We start from the raw sequence: 16,518 nt of genomic DNA, 5'->3' as shown, positions 1-16,518 counted from the left end.
AGGAATAACAGATACAAACTACTATATATAAAATAGGCAACAAGGATATACTGTATAGGATATGGAAATTTACCTACTATCTTGTAATAACCTATAATTAATATAACATGCAAAAAAACTGAATCATTGTGCTCTAAACCTGAAACCAACACAATACTATAAACCAACTATACTTCACAAAAATCTTTTTAACGTCAGTCAGGACCTAGGAGAGCACCACAAACAGATGGGTACCACAGAGCAACTCAGCTCTGAAAGCTGATCCCATCTCAAGAGAACACCCAGTTTTGCTTTCTGCCTTGGTTGGCATCATCCTACTTTCCAGAGGAGCCAAGAGGCTACCTTGCTCAAGGTAGACATTACCTTCTGTCTTGCCTCTTCATCTATATTACAGTAAGTTTGCACCAATGCACTTTAGATCCATGTTCCAAGCAGGACTCACTTGGCTTAAGAAATACCTGCTCAGCTAATTCTCCAGAAAAAAAGATTCTCTACCAGCCTGGCATGAGCTGATAGGCCATATCTGCAAGGCTAGTCAAGTTTTACAGCTCCAAATCTATTTCATCTCACATGTCTGTGCACGTGTGTGCGCGTGCGTGCTGTCACTTCAGCTGTGTCTGGCTCTTTGCGACCGTATAGACTACAGCGTACCAGGCTCCTCTGTCCATGGGATTCTCCAGGCAAGAAAACTGGAGTGGGTTGCCACTTCCTCCTCCAGAGGATCTTCCCAACACAGGGATCAAACCCCAGTCTCTTAGGTCTGCACTGGCAGCTGGGCTCTTTACCACTAGCACCACCTGGGAAGCCCCTCACATGCCCACAGGTGACTTCTTGGACCCACAGGAAAAGGAGCCGTGATCAGTTAGTCACGTCTGCCACTGGCCTAGAAGAAGGAGTGGCATTGGAGGTGCCACACCTGGCCATTTACAAATGTATATCGTAAAGATACTGAAAACAGTTCCACCCACAGAACAGAACACTTGCAGGAAGGCCTGAGCTCTGACTCAAGCTCTCCTTTTCATACTTACTTTCCACCCTCTCTGCCCTGCTGTGTGCCCAGGAAGGCAGAGCCTGGGGACTGCTTCCTCCCCATCTCCCTGCTGTCTGGCTTCTGGTTGCCTTCAATCAGGAGGATACCCTGGTTGATCAGAGTGAAGAGGGGAGAGAGCTGTAGGCATTTCTTCCCTGCTTTCTCCCTACTTTGGTGCCAGATTCAAACTACCATATATAAAATAGACAGGCAAGGAGGATACACTTATAGCAGAAAGAATTATACCCATTGTCTGATAGCTACCTATAGTGGAATATAACCTGCAAAAAAAAAAAACAAAACAAAAAAAACCAACCCTGAATCATTATGCTGTATACGTGAAACTAACACAATAAATGAAATCAACTATACTTCAAGCGACTCAGCCACCTACCCTCCTGCACAGGAGCTGGAGCTCCTGTAACACAGCTCACCTCCCATTTCTTCAGCCCCCGGGGAGACTTGGTAGTCTCTGGGTGCCTTGTGCTCTTCTCTGTTCCCTAACCCTGCCTCTGACAGCAGCCCCTTCACGAAAATCTCTTCATTTGAAACATCTGGGGTAAAGTCTGTCTCCTGCTGCCATCTTATATCCTGACCTAAGAAAGTCCTCCCATTATTTCCATAGCTAAATAGGAAGACGGCATTCTGACTGGTAAGGCGCATGGCTACTGTGGCCTAAGATAACACTTCTCACTGCTTAATTCCAGCAGCAAAGGACTTTGCTGTCTCACACCTGCTGTGTTCCCATAGCCTGAGCTCACATGGCCTCCAGTAAGTCATGGAGAAAAGGGTGCAGTTTAGGTTCTAAAAGCCAGAGGGTTCCTGGACTCTAATTTTGCATTTATGTGCCTGATTCCAGGACCAGGCATATCTCCTAAGCCCTGATCTCTCCACTGTGGAATGATCTCTTGTCGAGCTTTAAGTTGCCAGTGCAATTAAGCAGGACTCATTCTGAAGACAAAGGCCCACTGGAGAGCCAAGCAGTGCAGAGAGTGGACTGATACACTAGGCAGAAAGTAAAGGAGACCTGGGGTCCACCTCCAGGCATGCCAGGAGCTATCCATGTGACCGTGGACACATTACTGCCCTTCTAGGCCCTAAGGGTTCTCATAAGACAGAATAAATAATTTCAATGGTAACTTCCAACTCAAACATTCTAAAAGATTTTACCCTAAGATCTCACCTTGTGTGTCTAGTTAATGTTCACTAATGGTCATAAGCATATCATGATTTTGCCTAAATTTTCTTCATAAAGGTGCAGCAAGTGTAGGCTCTTGTGGCAGAGGCTGTTTATTATCCACCAATTTTCTCCCTTCTCCCCTAAATAACACAACCTCTGATGTTCAGTCCCAGGCCTTCCAGAAGAAATATTTCCCAGAATCCCATATAGCTATCTGTGGTCATGTGACTAACTTTCAACCAACGAGATGAAAACAGATGGCATCTCCTGGGAACCTCATCTCTCATTCTTTGTCCTTTTTCTTTTCCATGCCTTCCATCTCCAGACTATGTTTGTGATGGTTTGAGCTTGGGCTACTGTCGTGGACCACGAAGACAAGGGCGTCAGCCTAGGGAGAGTGGAGGAGCAGGCTGGAAGCAGATTGGACCCTGGGGGGCTTCCTGGAGCAGAACCACCATCCTGGTCATAGATAGCAGAACTCCCGACTTTGAAGTGAGAAAGCAGCTCTGGCTCGTTTAGGGCAGTGGTCCGGCTATCACTATATTGCTTATCAGCTCTAGATCCACCCTTGTTTGTCATGTTTTGCGCTTTGTTTTGTGCTAGATCCAAACCCTGAGAACGTTTTTTGTCAGTAGAGGGCACTAGAGGGACATGGCAAGAGGAAGGGACTTCCTCGTTCTTGGCGGGGGGGGGGGGGGGGGGGGGGGGGGGGGGAGGGGGGTCTCATCTTTCTTGCTCCTGTAGAGTGGTCACCAGCAATGCTCAGGAGACCCACTGGCACCCAACCTTCAGAGTTCTGACCAAACTCCAAAGGGCAATTCCACACTTCTCAGCCTGTTCCTGCAGCATCTCAACAAACTTCTCCAGGTGTCAGGGGGCCACAGCCACATCCTTTCCTATTAAGTCACAGCCTGGGAGGGTTGTGGGGGCGGAGGGACCTCTTTCAAATATATTCCTTCCCGAATAATTGCTCCCTATATCTACCATCCCTGTTTTCTTTAAAGTTCTCTCTGCCTCTTTTAGTAGTCATCCCTTTTTGCTAGTTAATAATCCTTATATTAAATTTTTGAATTACTTCTGAAATTACTGATGTGGTTTCAGTCTCCCATCTGGATCCTGAAGGCCACAGCCAATTAACGTGGGTTCATTACTAGCAGTTCAGCCTAATCTTAACTGAGCCATGCAGTCATCGCCACGGAGCAAGTGAGTGATAAACATGGGAGAACCTTTCTGCTTTTCGAAAATCTTCTCTCCAAAACTTATTTGTGACAAACATGATAGATAGAAGGTTGAAGTCTTCGTCTTTCATGGTTCCTGAAAAATGTTTAAAAAATGACCGTCTAATTAGAAAAATGAGCATAAACAGAAAGAAAAAAGAAAGTCCATAAATAATGAGGGGAAAAGCCCATAAATAGGAAATGCACACAGCAAAATAAATACAAATGACCAAAATATATTTTCAAAGTCTCAAAATTATTTGAAAAAGAAATACAATTATAATATAAATGCAAATTGAAACAAATGTAAATGATTTTTCTCTTGTTAAACCTACAAAGACGTTAAAAACTAGGATATAAAAATGTTAATGTTAATCTTAATGAGAGTACAAAGAGTAAAAAATATATATTTATAATTTGAAGGGCAGTTTGAAAATAACAATCAGAAGTCCTAAAAGATCTGTACTTTTGACCCAGCAATTCAATGGGTAGAATATTTTTCTGAGAAAATAATTTAAAACATACACATAAATCAGGCAATAAGGATAACTCCAGCATGATTATTTACAAAAGCAAAAGAAAAGACTGGGAAAAAAATCTGTATGTCCAACAATAGGGGATTGATTAAATTAAATATGGTGCTGCTGCTGCTGCTGCTAAGTGCATCTATACCAAACAACTTAAAATAGATGCTATACAAGTACATTTATTACCTAAGCATCTTTATTGTCATGGGAAAAGGTTCATGGTACTAAGTGAAGTGAAATACAAGCAGTTCAAAACAATATATGTAGCATGCATGGAAAAACTCTGGGAGACTTCGCAACAAATATTAGCAACAGTGACTCCGAGGCAATGGAATGGCCTGAAGGTTTTACTCTTGCTGGCTCTCTGTATTTTCTAAATGTTCTCCAGTGGATGTGTATTTGCTGTATAATTAAGAAAACTGTTTTATGTTAAAAAATGTATAATTTCCCTTTCCTGCCCATCTCAAGGGCACCCCAAAGCTTGCTGAGCATCTCTGGATGAACTCATTTATGTTTCTCTAGTCTTTGAGGCAGAACTCAGCTTGGGACCTGTCCTACACACAGAGCCATGATCTCTCCCCCATCTTCCCTTCCTTTCCATTCCTGAGGCCCAAGTCTGGACTCCATGCTCCCAAGCCTAGAACTCCTGGTGGTCCTCCTATTTCCTGCTTCTACAGATCCTAAACATCACTTGTCTTACAACGGCTGTCTGCTCAAAACACATCAATAGCTCCCCCTTGCTTAAGGAGTATGTTTTAAATGTCTCAGCTTGACATTCACTGTTTCAAACCTCTTTCAATCTTGTCACTAGTATTCGGCAGAGTAAGCCAGGTAATGCCACAGCTCCAGAAAACTGCAAAGCATTCCTGCTACCTTGTCTTGACTCATAATGTTTATTTTACCTGAAATGCTTTCCCCTGAATCCCCTTTTTTAAAAAAATCTCATCCATCCTTCCAGGCCAAAGTCAGGGCTCATCACCTCCCTTACCAGGAAGCCTTCCTTGATTGCCTTACAGTGACTGCTACCTTTTCCAAATCTCTACGGAATCTCATTTGCTCAGTTTTTCATTTGGCAGTTATTGGTTGAGCACTCATCATGTGCCAAGCACTGCACTGGTGAGTGGGAAACCAAATGAGTATAATTTTCTGCCCCTTGAAGTTCATTGTCTGATATGGAGACAGACACGGAGCAGATAGTCACTCCAATGACCATACCTAGTTACTGATTGTAAAACCTGTGGTACAAGGAAAAACAGGTGATGAGAGATTTAAGAGAAGGGACATGATTGAGATCAGGCCTGGGAAGGCCTTAGGGGGAAAGGACACCTAAACTGAGGGTCCTAAACAGATTGGGAGACCAGGGGGCAGCAGGGAGATGGGTGCAGATACCATCACAGTAGCCCACGCGGGAGTCAGTGGGGTTTAGATCAAACGGGGGCAGTAAAGAGGGAGAGAAGTGGATGGGCTGAAATTTGGAAACAGAATTGGCAGGACTTGGTTTGGACCGCCTGAGAGAAGGAGGGAGAGACCTGTATCCAGGATAGTGCCCGGTTCCTAGTTGAAGCACCTGGCATCACCCCCAGGTGCCACTTGGCATCTGCCACCATGGGGCCCAGACCCCAGCAAGCCACGGTTGAGCCCAGGGGGAGAGGACGGTGAACCAGTGCCAGCTCAGCGGGAAGGAGAATTGACCCAGGCATGGGATAATAAAGAGTCAGGGAGGAAGGTAGCCTGCTCCTGTGGGAAACTGGCTCAGGCAGGACTCATATCAACTCAAGGCCAGTAACCCAGGTGGGAGGAAGGAAAGGAGGCTCGGTGCAAATTGCAGGATGAGCCACGAGATAAGTGGCCCAGCTGGCGGAGCGGGCAAAGACTCGGGGCTGAACATCAACACTCAAGTGCCCGCGCAGGCGAGCTTGAGAATATTTATTGGTAATTGACAGAAGTGGTTAGAGGGTGGCGTGATCACAGATAGGTCTGTAACCAATCAGCAGGAAAGCTCAGTTCCTGTTGCTATGTTTGCATCCAGGCAGAACTGTATTATGAGCAGGCTAAGAGGATACCATGAGAAACCTGCTTCTATGCATTTGGTTTATCTGTTATCCGCTCCCTGCTTCATGGATGAGAGCAAGCGAGCTGTGGAGCAATAAATTACCACTTGCCGCACACTCTGGATCCCAAGAGAACTCTCTGCAGAGGGAGAGATAAGCCTGCACAGGCCACAGAGAGATTATCACTTATAGGGAAATTCTTAAACTGGGAACAATAACAGGTGTAATCATAATAGCAAGGGGAAGAGCTAACAATTAATGACCACTTGCTAAACACTTTTTGTTCACTACCTCATTCAATCTGCAAACAAATCTAGTTGATGGGTTTTCACATCATTTTCCCAATAAGGAAACCGAAGCTCGGAGAGGTTAAGAAACTTAATCAAAGCCACACAAGCAACAAGGACATAGGTGGGCTTTAGGCCACGGGCTGCCTGATGCCAATAGTCTCTTATACGGGATATTTCATTGCTTTGCTCTGCCACCCAGGCTGCCACTCAACCAGAGCCTCTTTGGAAATCATGGGCCATCGAAGTCCTCTCCTTCTGGGGAGGGGAGAGTGGCTGGACCCATTGTCCTCAACTGACCTGACCCCCAGGCACTTATCTGGGCCTGGTAGGAAAGGGATGGGGCAACAGAGAGGATGAAAGATGCATTTCAACACCCTGTATTATTCATTTATTCTTCCCTCTGCTTTGGGACTAAGAATACTTTGAAGGCCAGAACTGTCTCATCCTTGTTGGGTTGTTAGCCAAGGACAGAGAAGAGGGTAGGGAGAAGGTGGAGGGTTATGGTGCTTTGGAGAACAAGTGGAAAATATGACCATCAGAATGAGCAGTGAGAGATGCTTGTTGATTTGGGGTGGGGGAGCCAGGAGAAGGGAAGCTGTTCCAGGGTTGGAGAGACCATGGTTTCAAGGGGAGAACAGGTGTTTGAGGTGTTTGTCTCACAGATTACAAGTTCAGTATCCTGTGTGGGTCCTAGCCCAGCACTCCCTGGGCAGACACCTCTCCTGCAATACCCACAAGATCATAAGATCTCGGAACACCTCTCATGAGTGCCCGGATCATGTCCTGGCTCTTTGAAAGACCAGTGGAGAGAATGGAAGGAAAAGAGCTTTATAAACAATGCTAAGGCAATGCTGTAACCACTGTGGGGTTTAATGCCATTATTCTTCCTCTTGAAAAACATAGTGAGGGGTGAGAAGGCAAAGGTTTGGAGACCAATGGAGTTACAGCCTCTATTTAGATTGCTCGACCATGTGTGCCAGAAGGATGTGCACTGCCATCGAAGGCAATGTGAGCCCAAATCCTGCTTGCATCTTGGCTATTTGGACCCTGGAAGAATGCTTTTGGAAAGACGAGTGTCTGGGAGAACCACAGACTGAACGGAGGCTCAGATTAACACCAATCACATATCTAAAGTCAAGGGCTGGCTTCTAGAGTGAGACCTGGACATCTGTTTGGCTTGCAGCACAGGGAACTACCCCCCAACCCAGCCAAACATCAAGGAAGCCAATGAGAGCCATCGAAGGTTTGTTGATAGGGCAAGGTCTGGATATAGCAGAACCACTGCCATCAGCATCACTAGGAAACATAAAACTCTGAAACCATCATCTGCTCCAGTTGTTTCTTGCTCTCTGAAACCTTGCTGGATTTCTACGGAATGATAGTAATAAAAACAATAATATTTATTGAATATTAAATATTCAGTTTACCATGTTCCAAGTACTATTCTAAGTGCTTTACCTATCTCAACTCATCTAACCCTTATAATCACCCTCTGTGGTAGATATTAGTAACCACATTTTATGGGTGAAGAAATGGAGATCCAGGAAGCTTAAGTGGCTCGCTTAGGGTCCCAAAGTCATTTAGTCCAAGAGCTGGGATCTGAATCCGGGCAATTTGTCTCCAGAGTCGGCTCACTCCTCAGAGCTCTCAGAGGAATAGAAAGTGATGCCGTTCATGTAATTCAATTTAATGCGCATGACAAGTGTTTCGGAGGCCACAAAATGAAAGCAATATTTCACAAATATTGAGTGCTTCTATTTGCTAAGCACAGTATTAGCTGCCTTTCATTCAACAACTGCTGTGAAATAGGAGTTTCTATTAACTGCATGATGTAGAAGAGGAAACTGAGGCTTTACAGCTGCAGGACTCGCTCAAGCTCTCACGGCTAGTAAGTGACAGAGCTGAAAAGGGAAATACAAGTCAGCCTGACTCCAAAGCTTGGGTTCCAAAGCAACAGGCTAGGTGGTCAAACATCAGGCGAGGAGCCAGGTGCTCAAACAACCACAACCGGGCCAGGGAGAACCCCGAGAGTGGCCGGAGAAGCAGTGGTAAGGGAGGTCCAGGTCTGACGGGAGGCGCTGCTGGGTGGGAGGGCTGCTGCACTCGGCTTCCATCAGGAGCATCTTCCCGCTGAGGAGGCCATGCCCAGGAGCTCCTGGGACAGGGCTGAGGTCTGATTGGCACTCAGCTCCCTAGCACCCAGGACCTGGCCCTGCAGTCGCCCGGCACCCTGTAGACGGAAGGCTGTTGTGATGGCTCCTCCTCTCCTCTCTCTGTGCTGGACAGAGGAATAAAGGACACTCCTCCACACACATGCCACCCCCAGCAGAGGCTGCAAGATGCTGACTGCAGCATCACTGGGCAGGAGAAAGAGGGAAACACGGGTCCCACTGACGTCAGAGTTGGGGACCCTCTTGCTGTTTTCTGCCTCCACTGTTGAGCTCTGCCTACAGAGCCAGCATCATAAGTCAAAGGAGCGCCAATGTTGGGCAGAAGGTCTGGGCCTGAGGGTGTGTCTCCAGATGCAAAATGGAAACTATTCCAGCTGTTTGTCTGCTCTGGGGCCTGGACTGAAGGCCAATGGGGTGGTGTCCTTGCTATCTTTCAGCTCTCGGAACATCCTCGCCCAAAAGGGGCTTATGCCTTCCCCTTCTGACCTCCCCTCCCGCAGATGCTGGGCCCTAGCCTGGCTGGGACCTCTTGGCTGTGTTGGGCACCTGAAGGCCACCTGTTCTCTACTGGCTCAGTTAGCTGAATCCTCAGCCTGGGCAGCCGTGTTTCTCTGCAGAAGCCAAGACAATGTGTTTCCTCCCCTAGCTCTGCCTTGGCCCATCCTCAACTTTTTCCTGAAATTCACCCTTCACTTACTTTTGAGACGCTGTTTGCCAATAATTATCAGATCTGAACTTAAGAATCTCTAACTAACTCTACTACATGAAATCACTTGTTCACGTATCACAAAAATTCAAATTCCTCTGGAGTATTTCACCACAAGTTCCGGAAGTACTTGGGAGCACCTGCTCTGTGCTCTAGGGACGTACATACCCATCACTGAACTCTCGCCTTGTCCGGAAACAGTGCTGAGCACGTGACAAATATTGCATCACTCAATCTTGGCAACCCTGAGAAGTGAATATCTGGAGTCTGCTCAAGGGAGGAAATTGAGGCTCAGAGAGGTTAAGTAACTTTCTAAAGGTCACAAAGCCTTGCACCAGCAGCAGATTTTGGACCCCAGTCTGTCAACTGTCAAAGCCCGGGCTCTTAACCACCTCATGCCCTGCCCTGGGGCACTTCAGGGGTGAAAAATTGGAAACCAAGGTGGACTAGATGCAGCTCCTGTCTGGAGAAGAGGGAACGATCAACATTTCATTTCCATGCAGCTCTGGAATATTTTGACTCCATCAAATCAGCACCTGCCTGAATTGGCAAGGACACGAAGACAAGCAGGGATAAAAGCAAAGTTGTAAAACTGCTAGCTGCCCTCACCTGGGTGTGGCCACCTGGGGAAAGACAAGGTGCCAGGGAGATGGTGGCTCCCACGCTAGGGACAGGCTATGCCAGGGAGACAGGCTTCTAGGAGGCACCACGGGAGCCTCACATTTGTGCTTAAGAATCTGGGGTGCGTGCCCCTGCCACGAAGGAAGGAAATCCTGGGAGTGCTGCCCAGGACTCCACGTCCCCACTCTCCACCTGGAGCTCTCTCAGGAGGGGCTGCTGCCCATCCGGCTGGCTCTGCTTCCCTTTCCAGGCTGACAGCAAGCTTGGAGGGTCCTTCAGCCACGGACCCAGGCCACACAGGGCCAGGCAGAATCATCCTTCCCTCATTCAGCGAACATTGACACGTCCTGCGATATGCTGTGGGGCACCGGGCTTACAGCAGTGATCAAGGCGGACAACCATCACTGGCCTCACACAGTCTGACATTCTAGCCTCACATCAGCAACGTGAGGGCTTGCAGGTAGGGGCTGCCCTAGAGAGGGCCATCATAAAGAGGGCTCTGGTGACCCCCAAATGAGGAACTGATTGTAAGGTCACTGTCTCTGGGAGAGAATGACAAGACGGAGTGGGGCCCCAAATTCCAGGCAGAAGTCAAGTCTCAAAGTGTGAGGAAGGCCTGCAAACTTGCTCCCGGGAAATGGACTAGTTCCCAGGCCAGCCTCCTTACCCCAGCTCTGCTGCCATTAGCCGTCAGGGACTGCTGACTGTATTTACTCATGGAGGAATATATATGCTTACCATATGTGAAGGCCTGGCATTTATTAAGCCACCAACTGAAAAGCAAAGCTGGCTGTCAACTTTATTTTTATGAACCCAAAAGGCTATGTAGCACGTTACAGTTTACAAGGTATTCGCATATTGTTTCAGCCTTAGGTAGACACTGCTGGTGACCTGAGTCCCAGATCCTCAGTTCCATGTGTCCACTGCATGGCTTCCCACTTTTCTACTTGAGAACCTTTTCTGAATCTAGAGCCCATGGCAACCACACAGAGAGGGGCAGGGAAGTTCACGCCTCAAGGAGCGTCACATTCTTCCAAACTGGTGGCACCAACATCCCCCATTCCACACGTTCTTTTTTTTTTTAAGGTGTTTTACATATTTATTTATCTCTGTAGGCTGTGTGGGGTTCTTCTCTGCAGTGCATCAGCTTCTCTAGTTGCTACACGCAGGCTCTGGAGCACACCTGGGCTCAGTATTTGCGGAGTATGTGCTTAATTGCAGTACGTGGGATCCTAGTTCACCAATCAGGGATTGAACTCGGGCCCCCTGCTTTGGGAGCACGGAGTCTTAGCCACTGGACCACCAGGCAAGTCACTCCACATGCTCTTTCAACAATGTGACTTTAACACTCCTCCCTTGGATAGGTGGGCTGTGTTCATGTCCCTTGAATCTGGGAGAGCTTGTAACCATGGCAGAAGAGATGTTATGTAGCTCCCGAGGCAAGATCTTGAGAAACTACAGCGGCCATCTGGTTCCCTTGGGATGCGTGCACCTAGAATCCAGTTGCCATGCTGTGAGGAAGCCTAACCAGCCCACATGGAGAGATCACACAGAGAGGCCACCTGTAGGTTCTGGCCAACAGTTCAACTGAGGCCCTGGGCAATAGCCAGCCTCAGCTGCCAGATGTGAGAGAACCAGTGAGCCTCCAATGATGCCAGCTCCCAGCTGTCAGTCACCCTCAGCCTGCATGCCTACCCAGCAGAGGCTCAGACACTGTGGAGCAGAGGCAGGTCATTTCTGCTGTGCCCTGTCCAAGTTCTGTGTCTACAGACTCACCTACAGAGTCAAATGGCGCTTGTTCAATACCACAGAATTCGGGTGGTTTTTACACAAGGATAGAAGCTGGAAAAGGGAGCAAACAACGAAGAACAGTAGCTTTTGTATAAATGTTCCAGCCCCGTTTCCCGGGCAGATAATTCTGGGAGGACTTATGGAAGGGCTAGGTGGGAACACGGTCCTATTAACTTAAGGCAGTTACCTGGATTCCTCTCCCTTCATTGGATTTCCTCTTTCCAGGTCATACTTGCCCTGCTCCCTCACCCTGCTGCATGGGATCACCTTCTAAACAATCTACACAAAAGTCCTGTCTAAGACCCTGCCCTCTCAGAAATACAGCTACAACTAGCCTTATGTCTGCCCTAGAAGCAGTTTTGTCCCCATCCCCATTTTGCAGATGACAAAACCGAAGCACAGAGAGGTGAAGGACTTGCTCCAGGCCATACGAAGAGTAAGAGGCAGGATCAGGATAAGGATCCAAGCCTCTGGCTCTGGGTGCAGCTAAGGAATTACGAGTGAGGGCAAGCAGGCTGGAGAAGCTCTCAGAAGCTTTGCAAAAGTTGTTCTCAGGGACATGGTGGTTGAAAGGATGTCTTGCAATTTACTCAGTCAAACGCTTGACCTCATTTGCAGTGTCAGATGAAAAGCAAACAGCAGACCCATGGGCCACCAGACAGAGACCACACCCAGGAAGCCCCACGCATCTTACCACCCCCAGGTCAGGAGCACTTTTCAGGTCCACTCCCATTTCAAGATCATATGATTCGAAAGCATTCCTTTTTACAGCATTAAATAGATTGGTTTTTAAAATATATATTTATTTATTTGTCCGACTGAATCAGGTCTTAGTTGCAGCAGCTGGAATCTTTGTTGCAGCACGTGGGCTTAGGTGTCCCAAGGTATGTGGGATTTTAGTTCCCTGACCAGGGATCAAACCTGAGTTTCCTACATTGGAAGATGGATTCTTAACCACTGGACCACCAGTGAAGTTCCTCAATTAGACTGTCTATTAGTAAATTTAAATTTCACAAGTCAAAACTTCCTCCAAAGATCAGCATGAAGATGTTCTTTCAACAAGTTTCTAGGAAATCTGTTTATTAACAGTTTATTAATCTGTTTATTACAGTACCTAACTGTAAGTCAGGTACTGTGCTAAGCACACTAAACTATTGGGAATCATCCTTATTTACAAATGAGGAAACTAAGGCACAGAGAAGTCAAGTGACTTGCCCAGGGTCACACAGTTTGTAAATGACAGAGTAAATAGTGAAATGAGCAAACGGTAAAAGCATAAATGACAGGACACTGATCAGTTTGGTCAACCTCTGAGAGCCTGAGCTGGAAGCAAAGGTCATAGAGCCACACAGAAGGAAGGAGCCAGGGGCACAAACTCCAGGGCTCGCAAGGTGTGAAGGGGGCTGATATGGACGAAGGGAGCCAGCTCCCTGGACCTGGCGGTCTGCCCCCCTAACTAGTCCAACAGTTTCACTCTAGGGATGAGGAACTAATACTCGGAGAGGAACATGCCAAGGAACACAGCTCCTGAGAGGCTAGGAACAGACCCCAGACTCTCTGTCTGCACTCTGCATTCTCCACAGAATGGAGACCCCTGGCTCAAGAAGGGCAAGTGGGAGGTGTTTTAGATTTGAAGCCCCAAGGCAGGTCCTAGACAAGGGGCTCTAGCCAAGAGGAGTCAGGGATTAGCATGTGACTGGGATAGGAGGACAGGCTACCCTTTAAGGTTTGGTTTGAATATAGAACCAGCAAAGGCAGTGCTCTTCACAAGCGGAGAGGCACGTCCTTTCACTGAGATGCCAGTCCTTGGTGAGCTGCTTATTGTCCTTAGAAGGCTGTTCCCTTGCTCAGGGAATTTCCAGAAGCCTGAGCCTATTGATGTCTCTCTTGCCATCGCCCTCTTCTGGACACTCTTAGCATTGGCATGGATGAGGGAGAGGTCAGGGGGTTGGGAGGATGGAGGATGACTGTGGAGGATGCTCAGAGCTGGCTGAAACCCCACACCTACTTTCCCAGCCCTTCTCGCCCATCCCATCCCATCCCATCCCATCCCATCCCATCCCATCCCATCCCATCCCATCCCATCCTATCCCATCTCATCCCATCTGGGAAGAGTCGCAGAACATGCAAGCCCTGGTTATCTAGCAATTTCTCCAAAATTACTGGAGAAAAACGAGGCCCCAAGCTGCCTTAGTGTTATTGCACAAAGCTGAGACCAGCAGCTGGAGAGCTCCCAGACAAGACCTATATCTCTTTCACCCAGATTCACAGGGCCCAGATGAGCACTCAGCGTCCTAGAGGTGCCAAATACACTGACTGCTACCCCCGTCCAGGCCCACTCTGCCTCCCACAGGCCCCTGGTTCACATCCAGTAAAATCCAGGCTCTGATAGGTGCAGGTGATGGCCGATGGCAGATCTACTCCATGTAGCCCCCATCCCAGTTTGGTATCCTCAGTGTCCTTCTTCTCAGGCAAGGCCACCATTCATTGCTCCAGAGGCTCTTCAGGCCTGGTTGGGACCTAGGTCCAGTGAGGAACCGAGACACCTCAGTCAGGACATGCTACCTGTGGATATTCTCTCAAATTACCCAGGGATCAACTCTTTGTCCTCTTTCCTAACTCAGAAACCCCACAAGGTACAGCAGTGGACTGGAGAAATCTTCCTTCAGGGTAAGACCAGGCCCTCAAGCCTGGTTTGATCGGCTCCCTCCGCAAGATTCTCAAGTCTCAGACACTCTCCTAGGTTCTCTGGCCTCGGAGTAACCTGGTCTGCCCTAGATTTCAAGACTTCTGACCTGCCAACCAGAGCCTAGACTACACTGGCTGCAGCAACAACAACACAAGCCATGTCTTCATCACTATTCCATGTGCACAGAATTTCCCCATAAATTATCTGAGACCTCCGACAATTACTTCCCCAGTGCAGAAGAGAAAACTGAGCCTACAAGAGGGGAGACGGAGCCTCTCCAGGGAGTGAGGAACGGGGCCCACACTGGCCCACGGCAAGCCCTCATTCAACAGAAGTAAAACACCTTGCCCTTCTGCACATGGAGGATGCGAGCTTCCTTCTGTCCGCTCGTCTCAGAGGGCCGCACACAGAACCAGCCGGACCCTGCCCAGACATAAACACCTCTACCCGCGGCCCCGGGCCAGGAGCTGCTCGGCGGGCTTCAGACCAATCCTCTCGGGAGTGTGAGCACCCCTTGGGGAGTGTGAGCACGGTTCCAGCTGGGAACTGCCCCAGACCCACGGCTTTCTTTGGAACATGCGCTCGGGTTTTGCAGCGGCTGAAGCTGCTACCCTTGGGACACACGAGCCCCTAGTGGGAACTGGAGCTGCAGAGCCCGGGGCCGCGATTAGCGCCAGAAACACCCGCGCGTCCCGGGGCGCGGCTTCCTGTCCGGATTAGAGCACCTGACGGCTTCCATCTCTGCCCGCCCAGCACGACCCCCAGCCGCGACCACAGAGCAGGCTACACGGAAGTCTGCAGCAACTCGAGTCACGTTCATTCTCCATCGGCTACCGCTTTCCTTTTGCCCGCAGTGAAGCTTTCCCTTTTTAAACTCTCTTCCCAAGAGTAACCACAAGATCTTGGGAAACTTTGCGTGAAACTTACAAACGCCATGAAATCGGAACCAGAGACTCCGTCTAAACCTGGGAACGCCGCGCCCAGCCCGGTTCCCGCCCCTCTGCTCCAGCTCAGCGCGTCCGGCGGTGGCCCGTGCTGACCACCTGGCTGTCAGGCGACCCGGGGGCCCGCCCCAGCCCCTGGGCGCCCTCTCGGCCTCGGACAGTTTGGGAACATTCCCGCGGCCGCCACTCGGTGCGCGCCGCACACCAGGGGCCAGGACGTCCCAGCCGGAGAGGTATTTAAGCAGTCCCTCTGGGGCATTGTTTTCCCGGGGAGTCCGGGGGATCTCAGCGGAGGGGAAGGGTGACCCGCCCCCACAGACTGCCGCGCTGGCTTGCCCACTACCTCGTTTGCATTTCAAAGGCAAACTTCTGCCGGACTTCCCCGGCGGCGGCACCTACCGGCTTTGCACGGGTCATGGTAATGCTCCAGCTGCTGCTCCGCGCTCTCCTCGCCTTCCAGCGCCGAGGAGTCCCAGGTGGCGTCCGAGCGCTCCCCGAGCCCCCCGGCGTCGCGGGGCAGCGGCAGCAGCAGTACCAGGAGAGGCAGCAGCAATGGCACAAGGGCCCCGAGCGCAGTCACACGGGGCATGGTTGCGAGCGGCCGGCAAGACCGAGGGAGTTGAGTGCACCGAAAGCTGGACTCCTGGGCGAGCGACCGCGTAGAGTCGGGTCGGCGGCAACCCGGCACGGCAATTACGCGCGCCTGCCGGGCATGGCTCGGGCGCGGCACCCCCAGAGCGCGGCGTCCCGGTCCGCGTCCGCGCGCCTGGGAAGCCGCTGCTCCGAGCTACTTGCTCGTCGGCCGAGGCTGCGGCGGCTGCGACTGTGGCAGTGGTTGGAACAGTGGCCGCTCCGCCCCTCTCCACCCGGGCTGGACCGCACAGCCTTCGCCAGGGGCCCCGGGCAGCCAATCACTCGGGCGCCCGAAGCGAGGCCCCTCCTCTTCCCGGCACCTCCGCAACTTCGGAGGAAGGGGAGCGAGGTGCAGAAGCTGAAGGCAAGGACCCGGGGCCTGCCGAGCTCCCACCGAGCAAAGGGCGCCCTTTTCTGGGTGTTACAGCGCCTCTGGCCCACCCTCCCTTCAACACTGCTCCTGAAGATCAAGGTGGACTTCCCGCCTTGCTTTATTCTCAAAATTCACTTCACAACTCCCCGGTGCACACGTGGGAGACGACAGGAGGCAGTGGCTAGAGCTGTGAGCGCCGGTCCGCAAACCTAATGCGAGCGATCCCCATTACCACCAGCTCGCTATGTGCTTTTCGGAGAATCATTTCCTTGTAGGGATGAAGCGAATCTTCTCT

The 16,518-nt window shown here is 49.8% G+C and overlaps 1 protein-coding gene across 2 annotated transcripts in view; it reads right to left on the bottom strand.

Annotated features, from left to right (window-relative positions):
* Positions 1 to 16,082, bottom strand: part of TLL2 (tolloid like 2) — a 143,076-nt gene extending 126,994 nt beyond the window's left edge. For both annotated transcript variants that reach the window (XM_018041650.1, XM_018041651.1), the window contains exon 1: positions 15,617 to 16,082. In XM_018041650.1, the coding sequence (XP_017897139.1) occupies positions 15,617 to 15,806 (190 nt within the window). In that variant the 5' untranslated portion in view covers positions 15,807 to 16,082. The remainder of the gene's footprint in view (positions 1 to 15,616) is intronic.

The sequence above is a fragment of the Capra hircus genome, chromosome 26, assembly GCF_001704415.2.
Source record: "Capra hircus breed San Clemente chromosome 26, ASM170441v1, whole genome shotgun sequence".
Classification (NCBI taxonomy): domain Eukaryota; kingdom Metazoa; phylum Chordata; class Mammalia; order Artiodactyla; family Bovidae; genus Capra; species Capra hircus.
Note: the sequence above shows the minus strand (reverse complement) of the source record. Positions and strands in the feature narration are given on the sequence as shown.